Here is a 25,453-nt window from a genome sequence, read left to right as displayed (position 1 = left end):
GCGGCACTGTCTTGATTGAATCACAGGACATTCCTGTGACAGGATGGGCATCCATAGCATGCACATACCATGGATCGACAGCCGCGGGTCCATTAAAGAAGCAGCTGGCTGTCTATATTGCTTGTTACGGCATATCTTAGCCTATTTGCCAATGTCGACAACGGCAAAAGTTCCTGAATATGGGACCCCCTGCTATGTATAAAGTGCTATACTGCTTATTACAGGTTTTGTGTTTAAAAGCCTTTTGCAAATTATGCAACATGAAAATATACACTTGGTTTTTTAGATTTATAGGCCCTACCCCACTATTGTGCCTTTTACAAAAACATTTTTTCATTAGATTTTCCAGTGTATGTAAATAAGGCTTAAAAATTACTTCTCTCATATGCCTTTCCACCCATGGCAGTCAGAGAGAAGAATTCACAGCGAGCACACAGCAACACAAAATACAATGCAGAATTTTAATCTCAAAAGTTTCATTTTATTGTCCAACAAAATGACGAAATCCAGTGCAAGAAAGTTGTCAATGTCAATCCATGTTGCCACAGATATTTAATGCAAATATCAGAAGTGCACATTTGTTTAAAAAATTATGTAAAATTATATAATTTTCTCTAAGCAGACAGCAGACGTTGCTCAAAATAGAAAAAAACAAAAACAAACTTGCACTTTTCATGAGGCAAATTGTAACATTCAACCTTCCTAATGGTGTCGGTCAACAGTAACATGTGTAGAACGTGACAATCTTAATGCGTTTAGACCCTCTAGTACACTTTCTAAATTCCCATCTCCTCTGGAATGGAAGGGAATGTTCAAAAAAAAAATATGTCTACAAAATGTATCCGTAACATCTTAACCTTACAGCATGGAATACATACTCACCTAGGCATGCATTCCCATAAGAATAATCACTTTTTGACCACACAAAGCATTTTTCCTTTTTTTACTTTAGTGGTCAATGTAAAAATTGCATCGGTTTTTACATAAGAGAAAATACGGCTCCAAAAAAACGTTGCTGTGCTCATATTGGACAATGGACGGAGAGCTGGTTTTATACCCGGGCTGGTCATCAGCCAAGTCCACTCTATGCAAGAACCAGTACTAGATCATCATTGGGACTTCTAAACCATGCAATAATCTATGTGCGCTACAGAGACCACCAATACATGGTAGTAGGTAGTATGGTAGTAGGTTCTGAGCAGACCAGCTGCTATTTTTTATTTCATTTTTTATTATTACATCTATTCAAGAAAACCAAAACTTTTAACTTTGTTTCTCGTTAGGACAAAATGGGGATATGAGCTTATATTTAAGGCTAGAAAATGACCCATTTTCTACTATAACTAAACATCACCTACTTTAGGTGAAACGTATATATGGAATTCCAATATGTAAGAGGTCAACTCTTCATGGAAAATATTCAATTGGGGTTACTTGTTTGCAATGAAACACTGATGTACCCATAGTGCCTCCGATTTTTATATTTGTTAACATAATTTCATCACAATACTGGCAAATACCCCAGACCCTCCTTCTGTCCTAGCCACAATTCTTCCAGTTTACGGAGCTCCATTTGCATTGTGTAATCGGTTGCTCTAAAATCCAATGAATCATTGTGTTGATTTCTTCTTCGAATAACCTGTATTACGAGCAATGGAACCTGGAGATAAACTTTTGCTTATCTAATATGATTACATTAAAATCCAGACATTTCTCATACTGAAGCTTCCACCTGTACTCCAAGCTCCAGCTTCTACTCCTATTGTCCTAGTCTTCCGTCACCAAAATTATGATTACCAAAGCCCCATCGGAAAAAGAAAAAAAAGGCATTAGTAAAGCACCGGGCACATTTCCTTACTTCTGCTTTGGTAGATCATTTCCAAGTCTTTTAATGTAGAGGACAATGAAAAAAAAATAAAAAACCCAAAAAACAAACAGGTGGAATAGTCACTTATTCATATTTTTCTGTCTTAAAGCATAGTTTTAGCCACGGGAACTGCTACTGTTATGAGAATTTGGAGAATCTTGTTCATTAATTGTATTTAGCAAGCTCAAAGGCTGACGTGGCAAAGGCGGATGGTCATTACTATCACAATGATCATAAATCCCTTCTTCTACGTCTCCATTGGGATGAGCATCACAAGAATTGCAAGTGTCACAGAAGTTTTCTCCTGTGTCATCAATTAAGCCATCAAGTTCTCTAAAGTCATCATGATGGCCTCTATTGCACAGACAAACTTCAATTCCTGAGTCACCAGTGAACCTCCGATGCCTTCCAGGAGTCTTGTCTTTGCCATCAAAGAAACCACTCTGATCAAAGTTGTCAGAGCTGAAGTCCTTCAAGAGTTCTTTAGAATCCTTGTCTAAAAAGGACACTTGATCATCTATCTCATCTAACTCTGCACCACATGCAGGATCGTTATCATCATGGCCATTTGGCTTGTTTGCTACCCTTTCCAGACATGTTGTAGAAGGTTCACCGTCCACAATGCTGGGTGGTCTTGTGCTACTACAACTTGCTGCAGCCGGAGAACTTGTTTGGCTTTGGCTGTTCTGGGTGTTTCGTACAGCATCAGCGGTTCCTGAAGTCGAACATGCTGCAACACATTGTTGGTGTAAAACAGTGTATGGTGGAGGTGGAGTAGGTGGTCTGTTCACCACTTCTTCATAAGGAGGTAGCAGATAATTTGGCAAAAATCCTATGGAAAGAAAAGAAACCAGTGGTTATCTAAACGGTACACCAGAAACACGTTTCTAATGCCAAGAGTTTATTTTCAATGTAAGGTTCAGTCGGATCTCTAGGGGCCAAAACAATGCAGGTAACCACAATACTCAATAACATCCAATATAATAGTCAATACAGTAAAACCTCTTTAAAAGACCACCATTGTGAGAAGACCACTCTTGACCTAGACCAGATTTCGGTGATAGATATTCTAGGCCATCTTCTTTGAGAAGACCACCCAGCCAGAGATCCATTTGTCACTGCAATTTTATAAGCTTTTTCAAAAGAGGTTTCATGTACTTTGCCGACAATGGAGAAGTCCCACTGACCTCTATACATCACACCGGTATACTCTTCCTATCTTGATGTAAGAATAAGTTATGGCATTAGTCAAAAAAGGAGAACCTTATGTTAAAGAGGTTCAGAGGAAGCTAGAGTGTTTATTACAAAAGTGAATTTCAGCTTTAAAAGAACCTTGTGCTTTCCATACAGCCACAGAAATCTTTGGTACATCTTATATTTGCGAGACATCAGAACTGGACAAACCTCAGAAACCAGGTAGCTAATGAGCCAATAAAGGCACTACTGGCAGCTGACTTTTTGAGTTGAAGAAAATGAAAGATCAGCAGCACATAATAAATCCCAGTACCATAGGTTAGGGAAGTTTTTGTAATATGCAATATAAGGTTCAAGGCGGTGTCAAGTTATAGCCACTCCAACGCAACGGAATAGTCTGGAAAAATGCAGCACAAGTTCTTGAAATAAAGCAAATTGAGCCTTTTACTTCACCATAACATAGCGACGTTTCGAACAAAGCATGGGTCTTTCTAAAGCAATTAAATGCGCTAAGTTTTAGTTGCTTGAAAAAGACAAAATGCTTGGGTCGAAACGTTGCTATGTTATGGTGAAATAAAAGGCTCAATTTGCTTTATTATTTCAAGAATGTGTGCTGCGGTTTGTTCCAGATATTGACTTTTTGAGTTGTGTTTTTTTTGCAGATGTCTATCCCTTCCACTGATAAGTATTCTTCTTCTTCTTCTTCTTCAAAAAGGTGTTTCCCGAGTCAGTCATTCTCCCAAAATACTTTGTATATGTTGTACAATTTTATTGAATTTACTGCTGCACGCTTTACCAGCAGAGCTAGGTTGGACCACCAGGAGCATTTATAGGCAATGTTTTGCATCTGTTTCACTCCAGTTATTTTAGCAGTCTACTTATATGAACACATTTCAGAAGGTAACGACCCTACTCCGCAAAATTCTGCACCAATGGAAATCACTTGTGCGCTGTCATTGAATGGGTTTTATTTCCACAAAATATCTTCTGACCATGTTGGCGCACCTCGTGAAATTTAGGCAAGGGATACATCAGCAAGGTCACAATCCGGTTCAGTTTACTTCAATATTAGTGCCATAGTATGAAGGATCACTCAGTCAAAGCGAACATGGTGTTAGGCTGGGTTCACATCAGCGTTGCTTTCCGTTGAGGAGTTCTGTCTGAGCTTTCCATCGGGGGAAACCCCTCAATGGAAAGGCAAACTGAAACCTTAGCGTCCGTTTGCATCACCATTGATCTCAATGGGGACTGATACTTTGCTACGGATAGTTTGCCAATGGTTTCCGAAAGTCACCATTGTGAAAGGGTTCAGGTTTTTTTTATGGAATCTATAGAGCAGTCGACAAAAAAATGGAACCGTTTCACAATGGTGACAAACGGAAACCATTAGCAAAGTATACGTCACCATTGAGATCAATGGTGATGCAAATGGAAGCTAAGGCTTACGTTTGCCTTTCTGTTGAGGGTATCCCCCGACGGAAAGCTGAGATGGAGCCCCTCAACAGTACGCAAAACGCTGATGTGAACAGGCCCGTATGCCTAGTGCAGGGCCTTAAGGGGTGGTGCGTGATACACTAATTCTGTGTGTCATGCACCGGCCTCCTCTGGACCTGCACTAGGCCTAACACAGTCAAAACCCTCCAAGACAAAGCTGTGAGATAGAGTTCAGTCTTAAAAGTTTGTAATGGTCAAGAGCTCATAAGCATACCAAGCTAAAGCAAATGCATAAAGTAAATAGAATTACTTACGGAAGTAAAATGGCACCGAAGAGTAGCTGTGAGCTTCACGATAAGCTATGAGGTTGATCTCATGCTGCCGTTGCTGTGCTTGAAGCCTGTGCTTAGCTCGCCGATGATGGCACACACAGCAACAGCTGAGTATTATGATTATCGTCCACACCAGCCAAAACCCTGAGGAAGAACAGAAACGTAAATCAATTACCTCAAGTGATAAAGTCCTGATATAGGAAAACAAAAAGTCGAGCCTATTTTTATTTAGGTGATAAGGGTTAATGTCAAGTTCTACAAAGGGGTCTTCGAGGGAAAAAATATTGATGGCCCATCCTATTTAATAGACCAATGTGTAAACACTGGGGGTCCAACCCCACATGACCCCCCACGATAAACAGTATGAAGGGGCTGAGCTGCAATTCCAGGCACAGCAGCATGTACAGACGAGTTACCTGGATATAGATTGAAGGGGCTTGGAGTCCCAGACATCACTGGAAAGACATATACACCCTTCATATTAATAGGGCATTTGGATGGCTAGGAAATTTTCCCTAGGAGGTTGTATTTTTAAAAGGGGAAAGTGGGTTGTGAACCCTACCTAAATTTTGCCCAACAGCAAAGCTGCGGATATATTAGAGATTCTGGACAACCAAAAGTTGTTTTCTGAATGGCTTATCATTCATTGTCGTCTGAGAAGGTTGTAGTCCAAATCGCCAATCAATCTCTGCCTCGATCTGTGGACTGGTCTGGCCTTCTATTGACGGGATGCAGATCTGTCACTTGGAATGAACAAATTTACAAGACTGCACCCAACATGGACCAAGAAAGCCAACAGATCAACTTTTCGTATGGAAGCTAGCTACATGGCCAAATCGGGAGTCATGGGTTAGGCCGTCAATGTCGGATCCATGGGGGTCAGACACCCGCAACCCCACTGATCAGCAGAATTATGAGGCTCCAGCTCCTTTATGATGGTCACAAGCATAGGGTCTCCATATTGGCTACAGCTCCATCCCATTTAAGTGAACGAGCCGCAGTATAAGGCATAGCCACACGCATATATACCACGCTGTGCCTGTGTAAACAATGAAGGAGCCGGTTTGCTCCCATACAGTCTGCTAGGTGCTAATCAGTTGGGGTCCTGCAGGTTGACCCCCATTGATCATATGATAGGCCATCACTTTTTGTCCCAAAAAAAAAACACAACAACTTTGTTTTAAATTAGCACCAAAGATTACAAATGGAAAGCTGCAGATTCGAACGAAAACAAATTCATAACACAAAAAGGTTGAACACTACCAGACCTGGCAGCATGAAGATAATACTTCAGTAAATAGCCTGTGGCATGCTCGGGGCTAGCACTAAATGAGCTCAAGTACAGATTGACATTTCACCAATAATCTACTATAGGTCCTTACAGTCAAATATTCCTTGTGGGGGTTGATGGAAATTCTTCCACATGAAGCACAGCATCTACTTTTATACTCGGACATCCACCTGCTGGCATATCATATTCTTTAATCCCCGGCCACATCAATGTCATTTTTAGTCCTGCTGATAACTTCAGAGGAATAATATATTATTCCAGAAAACATGTTTATAGTTGGTTGCAGCAGTGTGCTGATCATACGGGAAGTCTAGAACTGTCCGGTCTTGTTTACTAGGTCTAAGCATCAAATACTTTGTACACCCACCACAGACGGAGGCACGGAGGGAGTGCCCCAACTCTCCTTCAATCATGTTATAGTCTGCCCAGAAACAGGAGGATAGCATGAACGCAAGTGGGACACAAACACATAATACATGATCTCTCCCTGTACACAATACAATTCCTTTAAACTGGAATTAGCGATTAGAACGAGAAAGACAGACACGTTCCTGAAACATGGTGAAACGGTCGATTAATGAATGTGGATGATACAAATATTGGACAATTTATAAAATAAAAAAAATTAAGACTTACACCATAGCTCATAGTAGTAGTTGCAACATTGAGATTGTCCACAGCAGTGACCCGTTTCACATATGTAACTCTGATTATTGACTCCAATGCAGGTTTCCTTATCCTATAAGAAAAAAAAAAAAAACAAACAAAAACACCAATTTAATTTATGCATAGAAAATAAACTTTATAATACTCTGCAAAAGAACATATAAGTAAACTTTTTTACTTAGGACACTTGCATATGAAAATTGAGCTCCGTATTGCATGCTGTACGGATTGATATTTTCTCGATATGGGTTTAATTTAAAAAAAAAAAACAAAAAAAACAACACGTTTTTCAAGCAAGTTGCAGTACAAGAATTTAGCCACACAGATTTTGTATACAGATCTTTAGCTCTTTATTGGGAACACTATGTATTTGTAAACACACAACTTCGCATACTGGCTTTGGGACCCTACTCCTGCACCCCAACCATTCCAGAGATGCTAGCGTCGACAAACATTTTTGCTACAATGAGTTAGTCATACAGGCTGGCTTCAATATCTCTAGTGATAGGGCTGCGTATGCTTTTCAACTGATGACAAAGCCTATTGGTCCCAGGGGAAGGGGGTACAAAAATGAAAACAAATAAAAATCCCACACATTATCTAACAATAATTCTTAGAGTAAACATCAGAGTTTTCCAATGTCGTAACCAACTCAGACTGAAGTGCGTCAAGTGGAAAATGAAAAAGTTCCCTACGGACATAATTTGACAACCAAGAGAAAAAAAAAAAGAAAGGAGTAGGAAAACAGCACTACACAAAATAATATCAAATAAAGAAAATCTGCACTATAATGATGGAAGTGAAGGATTCATGTATACTGGGTCCACAGGAGCGAACTTCTAATCTGGAAAATACTATTGGCGTTTTCTGGCCTGTTTACATGGGGCTTGGTAGGCAATAATAATCTCTTTTCCTTGGGACTCTGAAGAGGGTACCTAATTTCTTAAAATACACTAACATTTTTTTAATCTGGCATCCAATGGTCTGTAAATTCTATGGCAGACTGGTGGAAAATTATCGGATTCTTTAGAATTGGGTCAGGTGGAGGTGGGTCATAGGCCCTAAAACCTGTTATGATGTTCCCATGCCCTAGGGACTACACACCCTGAAAAACACTGTTGGCACCCACACAAAATCAGCAGTGATTACATAAATATACCTATGAACCTGCTGCAAGGTAAGTAAGAGAATGCTGAATTAGGAGCCCCACAGACACTGTACGGTCGATTATCCCTTTCTTTCAGATGCCAGGTTGGTATCGACCTCGAGATTACGGTTCATAAATATTAACTAAAAGTAGACTTTTTGAAAGAAAGAGACAACAGCATCAAAGTACAACAGGGCTGGCAAATTCTACAAGCCAACGCAGCTACAAATTTGTGACTGGCCTCGAACAGGTTTAGATTACCATGACTGTTTTATGGCTAGCATAAATAATATATATACATACATATACACACACACACACACACACACACACACACACACACACACGTCCTAGGGGGCTATAAAATTGATCAATGGACTTTGTAATAATTTAGTGGTAGTCCCACATACCTGCCACCTCCTGGGACATAGGGTTGACTTAACAGTGCCAAGGTGCCCATACACTTTAGATAGCCGCTCTTCGCGACACCCCCACATGCACACTTAGCCTGTGGTTTCAATGAGGAGAGGGGTATAAGCCGCTGCCAGACACTTCTGACAGCAGCTTATCTCTGCCATTTGAGGGTGAGGCTCGAGACATCCCCTTACACATTAGATAGGTCAGTCGGTGTCGCCAAAAATCAGGCCTACTTTCATCTACTGTGAACGGGCACCTTTAGAGTGCGTAGGAACACACCCCAGTGACAAGAAAAACACTCTGTGGTCAACCGATTCATACATACGACAAATGTCCTCTCCATCTCAATAGTGGTCTTTGAGGAGTATAAAATGAAAAATGTCCATCTAATGTACCTTCTTAATGTGGGGTTTAGGGGCAGCAGAAAGAGTTACTGGATCTCGGTGGCTGTCCGATAAACCTAGGGTTGCCAACAGGCCGGTAAACCCACCGACCTATCCGGCATTAACACTTGGTGGCCGGTGAAGCGCTTACTATTGCATAATTAGACAGTTCGTGCACAGACATGTTACTTCCTATTTAGAGATTTGATACTTCTCCTTAAACATCAGCAGTGTCAGTACAAGGTCAAGTTTGAGATTGGCGCCGGTGGAAAATTTAAGTAAGCAGGGCAGCAGAGAGCCAGAGACTCTCACATTCAGCAGGCGAACACGAACACATGACCATCTGCCTGCACAGACCCGAGTCAAGAAGAGGTTGGAATAAAATGGTGACTTGGTAACAGTGAGTTGCCTTTCGGAGACCCCCAGACCTTTAGTGGAGTGGAGTAGGGTAGGGTGTACTTACACAGGCTGGTTTTGTGGCTTTTTTGCTACGATGTGCACAAAATTGCAGCAAAAAACACAATAAAACTGGCGCGTGTAGTTACACACAAAACCTGGCTGGTATTTTTGGGTAGAAAAATCTTAGAAAACAGTTTCTCTGTACGGCAGACATCTGATAATCATAGACGTCAATGAACTCCTGGAGAATAACGTTCCCTGGTCAATGGCGGTCAGCCTCTGATCCCAACTACAATATAGCGCAGAGGTGGCAAGTCTGCATGAGGTCTGAAGACGCAGTCACACGGCTGTATTGTTGGTCTGCGTTACATCTGTATATTTCTTTTTCTCCAGTTTTTTGGCAAGAAATATATGGACGTGTAAATAATATATAGGTTGCTAAACCAAAAACAATTAAAAAGAAGAATGCTACTAATGCATTGGTGGTCAAAATTTTCAGTTTGCTTTTCATAAACAAGGAATAAGCTGAGAAGCCACTGACCTGTAGGTTTGTTATATGCGCCACGGAGCACTTTGTATAGAATTGTAATATTTTTTTGTTCAAGAACTAGAAGCCATTAGGTAAATGGAAACAAGCAAATAAACAAGGCGGCCTGCTGAGATATTATAGCCTAAGGAACTTTATACTGAAGAACGTGTGTGTCTGAAAGGAGGACTGGAAAGGATTGCTGTGCTAAATGTGCAGTTCAGAGAAGGTTCGGGACAAATACTTGGCAGGGCTCCTATTCCCGATTGGGAACCAGCAGAGTGATTCGCTACTGTTCCCCTTTCAGGCCATAGCCTGTAAAATTATTTACTTTCTTATTTAGATAGTAGCTGCTGAGCACAGGGCAAGGTCTTTCAGGGTAACCCAAAACGGTGTTTCCTAAGGTTATTTAACTCTTTCCTGCCATTGTTCTATTAAAATCATTTTGAAAAAAAATTAAAAAAAACACAAAACAAACCATTTCAGATAAAAATTTGGCCTCGAACGCACAGCAAACAGTGGGTTAGGTCACTTAAATAAGCACCTATAGTACCTTTCGGGCATTGGTATCTACGCAAGACATAATGCAAACGACAGTAAACCTATATATACTGCAGTATAATAGAATATAACGGAAACAAATCTATCAAGTTGTATCATTACATAAACCTATATATAGGTCTCAAAACACAATTTGTGTATCAAAATCATTCTAGACACAAATTGGCCTAAAAATATATACTTTATTATTCCATAAATATGTATAACCCCCCCCCCCCAAAAAAACAACAAATGTACATACAAAAGTGAAAACATAATTTCAAATATTCCTCTAAAGCCATCAACCATGTGCCAGCATAACCATATAGAGTATTACAATCATATAATCTGCAACAGGCTTGCAATAGTGCAGGGAGAGCGTATAATCAACCTCAATCCCCTAGGCGCTCCTGACGAAGGGTGCGAAACGCGCGTCGGTGTTCATCCTCTGAGACAGTTGACAGCCATCATGCAAGCCACAGGTATTTGAAATATTTCCATCAATACGATGCCTCTTGTGATTTTGTATATACATTACCATAGGCCTACCACTGTATAGGCTGTGGGCTTTACTTGGGGATTTGGGATTGAGGTTGATTATACGCTCTCCCTGCACTATTGCAAGCCTGTTGCAGATTATACGATCCTAATACTCTATATGGTTACGCTGGCAAATCATTGATGGCCTTAGAGGAATATTTTTTTAAATTAGGTTTTAATTTTTATATGTATATTTGTTGTTTTTTTTGGGGGGGGGGGGGGTATCAATATTTATGGAATAATAAAGTATATATCTCTGGACAAATTTGTGCCTAGAATGATGTAGGTTACTTAAACAACCTGTATCATACCCTTATAACGGGCATAAAGATATTTCTTTAAGCCGGTTACAGCAAATATATTTTTGAGTTGTCAAAAGGGGTGTGACATTGGTGTGGATTGGAAATTGTGCAACATTTAGGCCTTATTCAGATGAACTTTGTATACGTCCGTGTGTCGTCCGTTAAAAAAAAAAAGCTACAACATATGGACCTATGCAATTCAATGGAGCTATTCACACGTGTGATTTTCACGCATCGGGTCCGTTTTTGCGGACCACGCGCCCTTTGAAGTCTATAGGTGCATGAAAATCTTGGACAGCACACAGGCGTGTCTGTGTTTCACGCAACCGTTGCTAAGGGCTGAGAAAATAAATAAATAAATGTGCACCACCACTGACAAAAAACGGATGCAACACGGACCGCACACAGAGCTGCAACACAGGAAAAGTGTGTTTTTTGCGGACGCAAAAACCGGACACGTTTATGTGAATCTAGCTTTAGGAGGCAATTTTGTCTTGCAAAAGTGGACCACGGGTTTGTCGTCAGGTTAGACAGTCATAAAAGATTGGTGAAAATAAACAGAACTAATTTTCAATGTTAAAACATTCAAAATTGTTACGGAAATATTGCAATATATGTGAAAAACATTGTAATGCTGATCAGACTGGGGGCGAATTGACACCTGTATAGTGGAGCTTTAGGCTGCAACCGCATCATTACCATGATCTTACCACACTCATTTTTTGCCATGATCTTACCACTATTGCGGTATTCTTAAATAATTACCACAATCATGGAAAAACTGCTGCAAATAACATCTCTCTGCCACACTACCCCCCCCCCCCTCCCTCCCCACCATGAGAATTCACCTAAAAATAAATAGAAAAAAGGTGTTGCTCAAACGAAACAGATACAGCAACAAGTTAGTTGTTAATGCGTTATGGCTTCGCACCCAAAAAAACGCAGTAAAAATGTATGCATTTTTGTATCGGTCATGCTGTTAGCACAGAAACCGGTGAAAGTTGCGCTAAAATGCATGTGTTTTTCCGGTCCAATGTTTGGCTCTGCGGGAAACCCCCACCCTAAAAATAAAACACGGCGAAATTGCACTGTATCCATACACCTTTACTGAAACATTGTACAAGATGTCATACATCTTTTGATCAATAACGAGGGCATTAAAAGGGTTCCTTGGTGCCCCTTACATAGCCCAATTATCAGACTGATTGACAAATATTCAGCCGTGAGGGGCTTCCTTAGGCTGCAATCACACATGCAGTTTATGGTGCCGTTCTTTTTATGCTAAAGCATGGTGTAGAGTCAAAAAGAAGAGGGAAGTAGAAATGAAGGACTTCCACTTTTCCAGACGTTTGGATCCACTCCTGGCTTCACACGCGCACACACAATTTTTTTTTTCCGAGCCAAACAAAAGTTTTTTCTTTATACATTCCTTTGGCTCAAAACACTAACCCAAAAAACACACCAAAGACTGCGAGTGTAATCCTGTCCTAAACTGCACCAAAAAATGTGTGATTCCAGCCTGAAGATGCCATTTTGGGTTTCTTATCAATTGTTCTGCATCTCCAGATCTGAGAACCCACAGAAAAATGTACATACATAAAAGGGCGACGGATGATATAAACAGATCGTCTGATTCGCTTTAGGATTAGTGGCCCTTTAACATGTTGGCAGGCTCAGGTCATATAAGGGCAAGTAAAAAAAAAAAAAAAAAAAAAGACGCCAATAATAATAATAAGAGCAACAGTTGATTTTGCAAGATAATAAATTATATATGGAGACAAGCATTTGTAATCCAGTCAGACCTATGGATTGTATTACTATTGCTAAAAAAAAAAAAAAAAAAAAGCCTGTCACGAAGAAAGATTAATTTACGTTCCTGTATTAAGATAAGGGTCTACAGACAGCCTCCATATCACAGGGTAACCAAAAAAACAAACCGCTTGCTCATGTCTGTGTTGACCTAGGATAGCGCAAATATCCCTAAAGTTTAAATTCCAATCCAAGGCCGCAGGGTGACCGACTCTTTTTCCGTGATCACAAGTCTTACCTGTCTCAGGCCTAGAAGAAAAGGCATCCTGCAGTCTCATTCTCCACGACAGTGTGTGATCGGACAAAGAACTCTAGGAGCAATGTTTCCTCGTGTACTGGGCAGTCGCGCCGCAGTCGTATTTAAACAAGGCCTTTACTGGCAGGCACTATTAAGTAAACAGGGTCCCGGGACGTAGTATGCACAGGCTGCACTCCCCTCCCTAGCCTGACAAATCCAAGACAGCTGCCAAGCTGGAAATGACATCACTTCAAAGTCCAAAACAGCTGTTCATTAACAGTTTCAAAACCAGCGCTGAGAATGGTGGCACGCACGTACGTACGTAGACAGTGCCACACCCCACATATAGCCCCCCCACCTCCCGTTGAACCAAAAAAAGAAAACCCACAACAAATGAGACGCTTTTCCACAGCGTATTTTTTTAAAAATGCACCGCAAATCAATTTATGAACGCTTTTTCGTTACTTTTTTTCCCCGCAGTGTGTATGAGATTTCTTTAAATCTCATTCACTCTGCTCCTGCTTCTACTGTAACACGCTGCAGATTTTACAGAATGAAATCGGTTGCGGAAAATCCGTAGTGTTTACGCAGTGTCTTTACCCTTAGGCTTTATTTACACGGACGTGTCCATTTTGCGTGCGTAAAAAATGCAGCGTTTTTCTTGCGTTGCATTTCCGTGTGACATTCGTGTACAGTGCGTGTCTGTGTTTTTTTACACGCGTATGTCATCCGTATGTCACGCGTTTATTACGTCAGCAAAATAAACTGAAGGTGTTTTTCTTCTTCTCCTAATTTCTTTAGCAACTGTTGTGTGAATCACGCACAGCACACGGATGTGCGTCCGTGTGCTGTCCGTGATTTTCACGCACCCATTGACTTCAATGGGTGCGTGATGCGCAAAAAACGCACAAGTATAGGACATGTAGTGAGTTTCACGCAGTGGACACACGCTACATGAAGAACACAACGTCTGAATGGCCCCATTGACTTGCATAGGTCCGTGTGACGTCCGTTGTTCTAACGCGCGTAACACTGACGTGAAATACACTCGTGTGAATAAGGCCTTAATCTTGAAAAAAAAATTTACATTTTGATGCGAAAACAAGTGCAGATTTCATGCTGCATATTTGAGTGCATTTTTGTTGCAAACTTGAATAGAATTCTGAGATGGAAACAAGATAATTTGGCATGCTCCGGATTTTAAAATTTGCAAGACAGGTCAACATGCGGAAACATTCTGCAACGCGTAGATGAGATTACTTGAAATCTAATTTTTTTCGCTGGTTATGTATTACGCAGCGGATTAAACGTAGAAAAATCTGCACGCCAAATCTGCACATAATACGCATCGTGTGCATCTTAAACCCTTAGGCTGGGTTCCTAAGGGACGGATACTCTGTGTAAAAACCATGCAGCGTATCCGACCTGGATTGTCGGGGTGCGTTTTTTTCAGACGGAATTTCCGCTGCAGAAAGCAGCGTTAGAAACCGTTCATACTTTTGTAGGCAGTTATGGCGACGCATCCCTCCATTGCAGTCTGGTCCGGCTTCCCTGGATGACGCTGCAGCCTATGTGACCACTGCAGCAGCAGTCACATGGGATGTAACGTCATCCTAGGAGGCCGGCCTCGGACGTCATCCAGGCTGGCCTCCTGGGATGACGTATCATCCCACGTGACCACCGCTGCAGCCTGTGATTGGCTGCAGTGGTCACATAGGATGCAACGTCATCCCAGGTGGCCGGACTGCAGGAGGAAAGAGGGCAAGTTCTGGGTAAGTATGCTTTTTTTTTTAAATGTTTCCGTTGTTGCGATTTTTGTGGTGTAATCGCTGTGGATACGCCGCAAAAGTCGCAACAATTGGCAATAGAAAAAACAAAAATGCAGCAATTAAATTCCGCATCGCAGGTCAATTTCTTAACGTTTATTTTCTGCTTTGCTGCTACTGTAAATTCCACGGAATTTCCGCAGCGTTAACACTACTTCGGTACCCAGCCTTAAGGAACAAACCCTTTTTACTGAGCGCAGGAATTTAACTTTTACCTTATTTTGAGGACTATTTGAGGCTTTGTTTTTGCCGGTACTGTGGCATATTTTGGAGGCTTCTATCAGAGGTAAACATTGGGAAATAGTACCAATGTATTAGATCTGACAGAAAAAAAAAAAAAATGTAATGAAACTCCTTAGGGCACATTCACACTAGCGTGAATCTCGTCCGTGTGCTGTGCATTGAAACAACGCACCGCACATGCCCCATTGATTTCAGTGGGGCTATTCACACAAGTGTGAGTTTTCACGCAGTGCGTGTCCTTTGCATGAAACTCGGAGCACGTCCTATAGTGGTGCGTTTTCACCGGCCAATGAAGTCAATGAGTGCGTGAAAAAAATCTGTGCGTTGTCCGTTTCACACGCAATTGCATTGAAGAAAAAAAATTAAAATAAAGAAGTGCTTGCGAGTGCGTGAAACACATGCCACTCGCAAAGCACACAGACAGATTTACGCGCGTATTTTTACACGCGTAAATCTACTCGGGTGAATGTAGCGTTAATGTTCAAGCAGTTATGATTGCGGCAATACTATATAGATGTTTATTTATTTTATTAGACTTAATTTTTTTTAAGCACTTTTTTTTAGTCTTAGTTTGCCAAAGCATGTAAGGCCTCATGCACTCGGCCGTGCTCGTAATCACCACCCGTGATTGTGGGAAGGCCCGCGACAGCACCCGCAGTTTTGACCCGTGCTCCCATACAAAGTATAGGAGCACGGTCCGTAAAAAGCAAAAAATACAGGGCCCATCTTTTGCGGCGGCTTCCTACAGCCCGGACACCTTCCCATAAATATACGGGAGGGTATCCGTGGTCAATGAAAATGAATGGGTCCGTAACTACGGACCACAATTACAGACGAATACTACAGATGTGCGCATGGGGCCTGATCTTTATTTTGCGGGTCAATAAGATTACGGCGATACCAGATTGATGTCTGTATTTTTTTTTTTCATGATTTACTACTTTTATAAATAAAAAGCTATTAGTAAAAAAAAATTTTTTTTTTCTTTTCGCCATATAATGAGACCTATAACTTACTTTACCGTCAATGGAGCAGTGTGTTGGCTTGTTCTTTGCGGGGCGAGCTGTAGCTTATATTGGTACTATTTTGGGGTACATTTTGTTCAAGTTTTTGGGGAAGAAAAGGGACCAAAAAACCAAACTGCAATTCTAGCATTGTGATTTTTTTCCCCTTCAGCATTTATCCACCGATAAATAACATGACATTTGAATAGTGTGGACATTTACGACATAAACCAAACTTAATTAAACTTGCATTTCAGTGTGACCCTTGTCCCTGACTTTCTTTGAAAAGATGATGCATCTTTGGTGCATATGAGGCTACTGAACACCAGCTCGGAGGGGGAGCACACAGGAGAGCCTGCAACTACTGAACACCAGCTCGGAGGGGGGGGGGGGGGGTGCACATAAGAGGGTGAGAAGACAACTTTTGCTAACTTTTTTAGTTGAGAGGTCGCTTAACTACGTCCTTGCAGCGCTGATCACAGGAGAGAAAGTGGTGCTGCATTGTGCGCTTGCAGTATTCAGCAGCAAAACACACACTGCTCTCTCATCTGATGATCAGCGCTGCCAAGCGCATAATGAAGCGCCGTACGGTCATCTGGTGTTCAGTGCCGCCAAGCACACAATGGCACTAGACACTGCAAGAGGGAAGTGTGCCAGAAAACCATGTCCCTTGTGCCAGCTGTGGCACCAGTGCCGCAGGCTGCTGACCCCTGCCCTAGGGGATTTGAACATGCGATAGTTTGATTGCTGGTACAACACACTACAATACTTATGTATTGCGGTATAGTGTGCTATTTATCGGCCCCTATTAAGCACTGGATCTGGCAGGGCTTAATGGAAGCAGAAAAGATGGCAGACCTGGAGGCCTTCATGGGGCACCGAGGCTGCCATGGCAACCATTGCAGGGGGGGGGGGATTGGGCCGAAGTAGCGGGCTGCAACCACTAATGGCTTAGATGCTGCAGTTGCTTTTGACAATGGAATCTAAATGGTTAAATGGCCAGGATCTGCAGAGTGGATTTTCAGCATGATTCCAGAGATTCAGCAAAATCTGCACGTTTTGACACCTTCTGCATCATGTTCTGATTTCAGAGCGGAAAATGTTCAACAGCATGTGGAGTATTTTTATTTCTCATCCACTCACCTGCACCAGTCCTCCACTGCAGATTTTACACCTGCAAATCCAGACGGTAAATCAGCTGTGTGTGCAGGGGGCCTAAGTGTGACATGAGCTACTGCAGAGCCGGAATGGCTGATAGGGATCATTTATATATGAGATATGTGCCCCTGATAGGACAGTAAGGGCAATTCCTTAGTATTTTACTAGGACATCTTTTTGTTTTAATGGGACCCGTCTGATGACACATTCTCTTTAGTGCAATCACAACTTGTCGCTGAAAATAAAAGTAAGGCTCTTATTTCTGCATTAAAGTTACAAGAAGTCTCACATTGCCACCCCACACTTGCTAAGATCTCATGCACAAGACCAGGGCCGGCTCCAGGTTTATGTCGGCCCTTGGGCGACACAGACTTAGTGGGCCCCTTTGCGGGGAAACTCACGGCGGCAGTAAAATGCCAAAAACCGTCACTTTGTGCCTCCATATAGAAGTTAGGCCCGGTTTACTCCCCCATATAAAACTTAGGCCCCCAGTTTGTACCCCAATACATTTAGTGCCCTCTGTAGATCGTGCCACACAGCCCCCCCCCTCCCAGGTAGTGCCACACAGCTCCTGACGTCACGGTCTATATATGGACAGTGTTGTCAGGAGCAACCCCAGATCCATAGTCCCGGGCAGAGCACTACTAGCACTCTGCCTGGGAGTGGCGTAGCTAAAGGCTCATGGACCCTGGTGCAAGAATTCAGCTTAGGCCCCCCTACCCAACACCACCAGACCCCTGCACACGATATGCCCAGCTGCCTTGCCCGACAGACCCCATGAGTACCCCCACAGTATAATGACCCCCCATAGCTGCCCCCCACACAGTATAATGCCCTCCATAGCTGTCCACCAGAGTATAATGCTTCCCATAGCTGCCCCCCACAAAAGTATAATGCCCCAGTAGCTGACCACCACAGTATAATGCCCCACATAGCTGCCCAATACCGTATAATGCCCCCCATAGCTGCAGCATACAGTATAATGCCCCCCATAGCTGCCCCATACATTATAATGCCCCCATAGCTGCCCCATACATTATAATGCCCCCATAGCTGCCCCATACAGTATAATGCCCCCATACCGTATAATGCCCCCCATAGATGCCCCATACCGTATAATGCCCCCCATAGCTGCGCCATAGCGTATAATGCCCCCCATAGCTGCGCCATAGCGTATAATGCCCCCATAGATGCCCCATACCGTATAATGCCCCCCATAGCTGCGCCATAGCGTATAATGCCCCCCATAGCTGCGCCATACATTATAATGCCCCCATAGCTGCCCCATACCGTATAATACCCCCCATAGCTGCCCCATACCGTATAATGCTCCCCATAGCTGCCCCATACCGTATAATGCCCCCCATAGCTGCCCCATACCGTATAATGCCCCCCATAGCTGCCCCATACCGTATAATGCCCCCCATAGCTGCCCCATACCGTATAATGCCCCCCATAGCTGCCCCATACCGTATAATGCCCCCCATAGCTGCATCCTACAGTATAATGCCCCCCATAGCTGCACCATACCGTATAATGCCCCCCATAGCTGCACCATACAGTATAATGCCCCCCATAGCTGCACCATACCGTATAATGCCCCCCATAGCTGCACCATACCGTATAATGCCCCTCATAGCTGCACCATACAGTAGAATGCCCCCCACAGCTGCCTCATACCATATAATGCCTCAAATAGCTTCACCATACAGTATAATGCCCCCCATAGCTGCAGCATACAGTATAATGCCCCCCATAGCTGCCCCATACAGTATAATGCCCCCCATAGCTGCCGCATACAGTATAATGCCCCCATACAGTATAATGCCCTCCATAGCTGCCACATACAGTATAATGCCCCCTCAGCAGCTTCAATAGGACCCCCCCTCCCATACCTAGTATAATGCCCCCTATATGTACGTGTGGAGGATCCTTCTCCTCCTCTGCACTGTCTTGTGAGTAACTCGTCACAGACAGGCGCGATGTACTGACGTCACTACATTGGGCCTGCCTGTGCCGAGCTGCTCACGGCACAGTGAATGCTGGAGCGAGGTTGGGATGCTGCTCTGGTCCTGGCATCGCTGTCCATATTCACGGTCCATATATGGACAGCAATGTCAGGGGCTTTCCCAGAGACGGAGTCCCGGAGCAGAGCCGCTAGCCCTCTGCCAGGGACTCCTCTCCTTCTTAAATCACTGTCCATATATGGACAGTGATGCCTTACCGACGGCAGCGTCAGCAACTGGCGGCCAAGTGGGCCCCGACACTTGCCCGATGCCGACGCTGGCCCTGCACACAACCGTAGCAGTGTGCATGGTCCGTGATTACGGGTAGGGACGGCCGCAGACTGTCATCCGCATTTGCAGGACGTGCTTCCATTATAAAGTATAGGAGCAGAGTCCGCAAAATAAAAAATACATACGACACGTACTATTTTTTGCGGGTCATTTCTAAGGCCCGGACACCTTCCCATAAATATATGGGATGGTGTCCACAATCCAAAAGAGGAGGAAGCACTCCAATGTAGTAGAAAAATCCAAAAATGTAATCACCCAACATACAGGCAATGTTTCACCTTCCCATTGTAGGCATTGTCAAGCCACCATCTTTTGGTTTATGCTACCTTGTTTGTTCCTTGGGATGGTGTCCATGGGCCATAGAAATGAATGGATCCGTATGTTGATCCGCAATTACGGATCCATAATTGCAGATCAAAATTATGGTTGTGTGCAAGGGGCCTAACTATTGGTAGGTTTCAACATGGAGCGTGCCAACGAGCCTGGTACAATATTAGTATATGATGTATCTATTACAGGCTGCTCTTTGGGTCAGTTCACACGTTGCATAAATACTGTGGATTATCCGCAACGGAATTAGTTACGAAAAACGCTCAGAAATTGACCTGCGGTCCGGATTATTATTCCGCATGTCAATTGTATTTGTGTAAACGCTGCTTATTTATTTGTTGTGGGTATTCCCCATTGAATTCATTGAGCAGGTAAAACCCGCAACAAATAGCAGTTGTTGCATTTTTGCGGCGTAAACGCTGCAAACCCGCTGCAAAAAATGCAACTCAGAAAAAAATAAAAAGAAATCATACTTACCCAGGAGTCTATTTCTTCCTCCAGGCCGGCCTCCTGGGTTGAGGTTTCATCTCAGGTGACCACTGCAGCCAATCACAGGCTGCAGCAGTCTCCTGGGATGAAACGACATCCCAGGAGGCCGGCCTGCTAGCAGGCTGACTAAGTGCTGCAGTTTTCCTCAGCAGACATTCCGTGTGAAAATCTGCACCAATGTTTACAGATTCACAGTGTGCTTTTACGCAGCGTGTCCACCCAGTGTAAACTCAGCCTTAGGCCCTGTTCACACGACAGGGTTTCCTGGCCGTGTGACGGCCATTCAAAAGACTGCCATCACACGGCCGCAGTAGGAACAATGGACCCCAAATGGGGATATTCCCACGACTGATCTTTTGACGGCCCGGGAAACTGGGCCGTCAAAAAATGGAACATGCCCTATTTTCGGCCGTTCTCCCGGCCCCCATAGAAGTCTATGGGGCCGGGTAACACACTGCCATCACTTGAATGTGTTCCGAGTGACGGCCGTGTCTTCCGTCGCTTGATCTCTCCTCCTCACAGTGCGAAATGCATGTGAGGAGGAGGGTATTTTTTTTGTCCCCCTGGGAGCGGAAACCCCAATCCCTGGCCACAGCTTCGGCAACGCTGTGGCCAGGGATTGGGGATTCCGCTCCAGGAGAAGTCCCTGACTTCACTTTCCATACATGGACACAGTGACGTCAGGGACTTCTGAAGCAGAATCCCTGGCGTTGTTGCAGGTGTTTCCGCTCCAGCCAGGAGAAGTCCCTGACTTCACTGTCCATGTATGGACATTGAAGTCAGGGACTTCTCCTGAAACGTTCCCCTACAGTGGCGCTATCTACAGAAAGGTAGGGGTGCCATCTATGGGGGGTGCTATGTAAAATGGTGCTGTGTGGCATTACCTACATGGGAGGCTGTGTGGCAGTATCTACAGGTGGCAGTGTGTGGCAAAAAACGTACACATGAAATTCATCCGTTTTTAAAATGGACAGGTAAAAAATATTGATGCAAAACAGGTGAAAATCGGCCGTTAAAAACGGAAACATGGCCCGGAATGGGTGAGAAAAACGGACCAAGACGGCCGGCACTCGGACCCTGTCATGTGAATAGAACTTGAAATTTTCTGTGTTACATAATGCAAAAAAAGTCACATATTAAGCAAGGCAACAAAATAAAGCAGCCTGTATGCACACAAAAGGTCAAGTATACATTTCTTTCCATAATAGCATACTAGTCCTGACACGCTTCCGCAATGCTAGATTTGGGCATGCTTTTATAGAAAAGAATCTAAAAAGTATTATTGCATTCCTAAATAACATGGTAGGAGACTGGAAAAACAAAATAGCTGACTGGATTAGAAAGGTTGGTGAGAGTTTAACACGTATAACCAATGTATCATTCCACAAACAACTTTCTGCATTACATGTGCATTTTCCACAGCTAAATCTCAGGAATGCATTAAGACGGCCAAACAATCCCCAAATACATAGCAAGTAACGGATGGTTAAATATTCCGTGAAAATCACGAGAGACCAGATCACAAAAGATGTCGATTACTGGGTTTTTAAAGTTGCATTAAAAAAGGTCCGCTGTCATGAGACAGGGTTACTATAAATAAGTAGGTCTATAAAAGATTCCCACGAAGGGTTAAAATACCCATGTAGAGTACGAATTCTGCAATCCCGTGACGGCAGTGCTTCTTGAGGAGCCCCGTCAACTCTTAAATCCGTGCTGAACCTCCAAAATGAGTGCCAAATGTTTTTTTGTTTTTTTTAATACAACACCATCTCTGCCCGAATGTCCCCGCCCCCCCCCCCCCCCCACCAGTAATTTTGAAAAACAGGTATCCCAAACATTCAGATAAGTGGAGCCATATGTGGCTGTCAGGGGTGAACCTAGCCCCTCTGTTGCCCGAGGCGAACTATAAAAAGACGCCCCTCCCCCTCCCCCAATCTATCCGAGTTTTCTCATTATTCGCTTTACACAACAAACACGCAATATATAAAAAAAAAAAAAATAGGAAAACATTTGTTTATTTGTAAAGTGCTGTTCGAGGTATAGAAAAGATTTAAAGAATTCTTCTTACTGTATTACTTTAGTATCATAGATCAACAACGCAGCATTATCACTGAAAATGGTTTAACATCTTCTATGCCCCCTTTTTATTACCTAATTGACTTATGATTTTTAACGGAGTTCAGTGGCCCGGCGTGGACGGCATGATGCAGTGACGTCATCGTGCCGGGCAGTTGACGTCATCAGCAAGCTCCCGCTCTCTTGCAGGCCTCAGGCTTACAAGAGCAAACGGAGGAGCAGGGGTTTCTATTGTGGCAAATTTAAGTTTTTTTTAATTTTATACTGCTAACTTTTTTTTGGTAGGTTCCGCTGGACCGGTTGGACTACGTCGTAGATTCATTGGAATACGTTAAAAAAAAAATTGTGAAAGAGGGTTGCATCAGGAGTTTTGATTTAAATAAAAAATAATTTTTATGTCTGTTTTTTTTAATACTTTATTATGGCCTTAGTAATGGCTGCTGTCTGATTGACAGTGTTCAATTACTAAGGCTGGGGGTTAGTGATAGCCTTGTTACTGGCTAATGCTAACCCCTATTATTACCCCGGTTCCCACTGCCGCCAGGGATACCGGGAAGACTTGAGTACGATTCAGTACCTGAAGATCTGAAATGACGGTTAGGCAGCGGGGCGACCGCTGGCTGGTATTATCAGGCAGGGAAGGGCCAAAAAACGTGGCCCTTCCCACCCTTGTGATACGAGGCTGCAGCTGCTTTATTGTATCTGGCTGGTTATGAAAAATAGGGGGAACCACACGTCATTTTTTTAAAATAAATTGAAAAAAAAATGTGAGATCCCCTCCATTTTTCATAACCAGCCAGATACAATAAAGCAGCAGCAGCCTAGCATCACCAGGGTGGGAAGGGCCATGGTTTTTGGCCCTTCCTAGCCTTATAGTACCAGCCTGCGGCCACCCCAGTACCCTTCACTTCAGATGGTTGGGTACTGGATCGTACCCAGCTCTTCCCGGCACACCTGGTGGTGGTGGGTAGCGGGGTAATAATAGGGGTTAGTGCTAGCCTTTTTACTGGCTAACACTAAGCCCCTTCTTAGTAATGGACGCTCTCAATCAGACAGCAGCCATTACTAAGGCGGTAATGAAGTATTCAAAAACAGAGACATAAAAAAAAGTTTTATTGAAATAACTCTTCCACACAATCCACTTTAACCATTTTATTGAAAAAAAGCTTAAGTGTAGCTAAACGTTCGAGAAACCTCTGACATGTCATAGTGATATGTCAGAAGTTTGGATTGGTGGGGTTCCGAGCACGGAGACACCCACCAATCGCTAGAACGAAGCAGCTGAAGCACTCGTGTGAACGCTCCGGAAATAAATGTACTGTGTACGGGCTCATAGACTTTGTATTGAGTCCGTACACCGATACATTTATTTCCGGAAATAGCCGAACAGACACGAAGCAGCTGAGCGCTCACACGAGCGCTTCAGCTGCTTCGTTTTGCTTGGTCCCCCACCAATGAAAACTTCTGACATGTCAGTATGACATGATAAAAGTTTAGTTACAGTTTAAAGGCTATGTACACCTTTAAAAACTTATTCTTATATATATATATATACACACACACACACACACGAATGTGATTGGTGCAAGTTTTAATTTCTTTTTATTGAAAATGATTTGTACTTTTTGAGATACAGCTGCTTTGTATCCTGTATACAGAGCAGCTGCATCTAGTGCAGAGACCTGAATCCATTAGGTCACCTATTATCGATCACATCTAAGTTAGGTTAAGTGAACTTAGATGTGATCGGTAACAGCTCGATCCTGCACCTGCTAATTTAAAAAGGGGTCAGCCGACGCTGGGGGGCCGGGAGTATACTGCAAGGGGGGGTTTGGGCGTTTTACTGACAGCAGAGGGCTATATAGGGGGGGGGATATCCCCCCCCCATTGAGCCCTCAGTTACTATACTGAAAGGTTAGGGGGGTTCTGAGCATCCGTCATGACTGCTCTAAAGGGGGGGGGGGTCGCAGAATACTCCCCCCTATAGAGCCTTCTGCAGTAAGTCAGACGTTCCGACCGCCCCTCCCCTGCATCCCTCTATTCTTATATTATAGTAATGTGAGGGTTCTATGGGGTGGATTATTCCCCCATCATAGAGCCCTTGGCTGTCAGTAAAATGCCCAGACCTTCCTTGCAGTATACTCCTGGGTCCCGGTCCCCCAGCTACGGCCGACCAACACCTTTTAAATTAGTGAAGGCAGGAGCGTGAGCGGTGTAAGGCTGAGTTCACACACCCTATTTACGGACGTAATTCGGGCATTTTAGCCTCGAATTACTTCCGAAAATACGGCTCCAAAGCGTCGGCACACATCTGCCCATTCATTTGAATGGGTTTTACTATGTACTATGCCGATATTTTTTTTTTTACGTAAAAAAAGACGCCCGCGTCAAAGAAGTGCATGTCACTTCTTGAGACGTAATTGGAGCCGTTTTCCATTGACTCCATGGAAAAACAGCTCCAATTACGTCCGTAATGGGCGCTGCGAAAAACGCCTGCACATGCCGTTACGGCTGAAATTCCGGAGCGGTTTTCTCCTGAAAACAGCTCTGTAATTTCAGCCATATCGGATACTGCCGTGTGAATATACACCCTAAGTGGCGCTCAGTTTACGTAACGTTAACGAAGTGCAGGGATTGTGAATAGACATTCCGTCCTGTCTGGAAGGAATGTCTATTCACTGTCTAAACACTTCAGTAACGTTAATATGTAAGTATAAGACAGCACATAGTGAATAATGCAGTGTCACTATGCGCTGTCTAAATGAATGGAGAGAAGTGTATGACTCTGATTGGTCGCCGATTGGTCAGCGTCATACACTCCTCTGTACAACGCCCACTTGGTCTAAAGTAAAAACACGCCCACTTGGGCATTAAGAAACGAATTAGCATAAAGCTAAAAATCGCTCCTAATGTGGTGAAAATAGATAGTTTTTCTAAATAAAAAG

General features: G+C 43.3%; 1 protein-coding gene across 2 annotated transcripts in view; it reads right to left on the bottom strand.

The window, feature by feature from the left end:
- Window positions 1–459: 459 nt before the first annotated feature.
- Window positions 460–25,453, bottom strand: part of WBP1L (WW domain binding protein 1 like) — a 59,101-nt gene continuing 34,107 nt past the window's right edge. The window contains exons 1-4 of one of the 2 annotated variants that reach the window (XM_075841075.1): window positions 13,086–13,187; window positions 6,755–6,857; window positions 4,810–4,971; window positions 460–2,699 (exon numbers count right to left, since the gene is read on the bottom strand). In XM_075841075.1, the coding sequence (XP_075697190.1) occupies window positions 1,984–2,699; window positions 4,810–4,971; window positions 6,755–6,857; window positions 13,086–13,112 (1,008 nt within the window). In that variant the 5' untranslated portion in view covers window positions 13,113–13,187 and the 3' untranslated portion in view covers window positions 460–1,983. Of the gene's footprint in view, window positions 2,700–4,809; window positions 4,972–6,754; window positions 6,858–13,085; window positions 13,188–25,453 lie in introns of those variants that run through there. The other variant, XM_075841074.1, reaches the window with a different exon arrangement.

The sequence above is a fragment of the Rhinoderma darwinii genome, chromosome 11, assembly GCF_050947455.1.
Source record: "Rhinoderma darwinii isolate aRhiDar2 chromosome 11, aRhiDar2.hap1, whole genome shotgun sequence".
NCBI lineage: Eukaryota > Metazoa > Chordata > Amphibia > Anura > Rhinodermatidae > Rhinoderma > Rhinoderma darwinii.
Note: the sequence above shows the minus strand (reverse complement) of the source record. Positions and strands in the feature narration are given on the sequence as shown.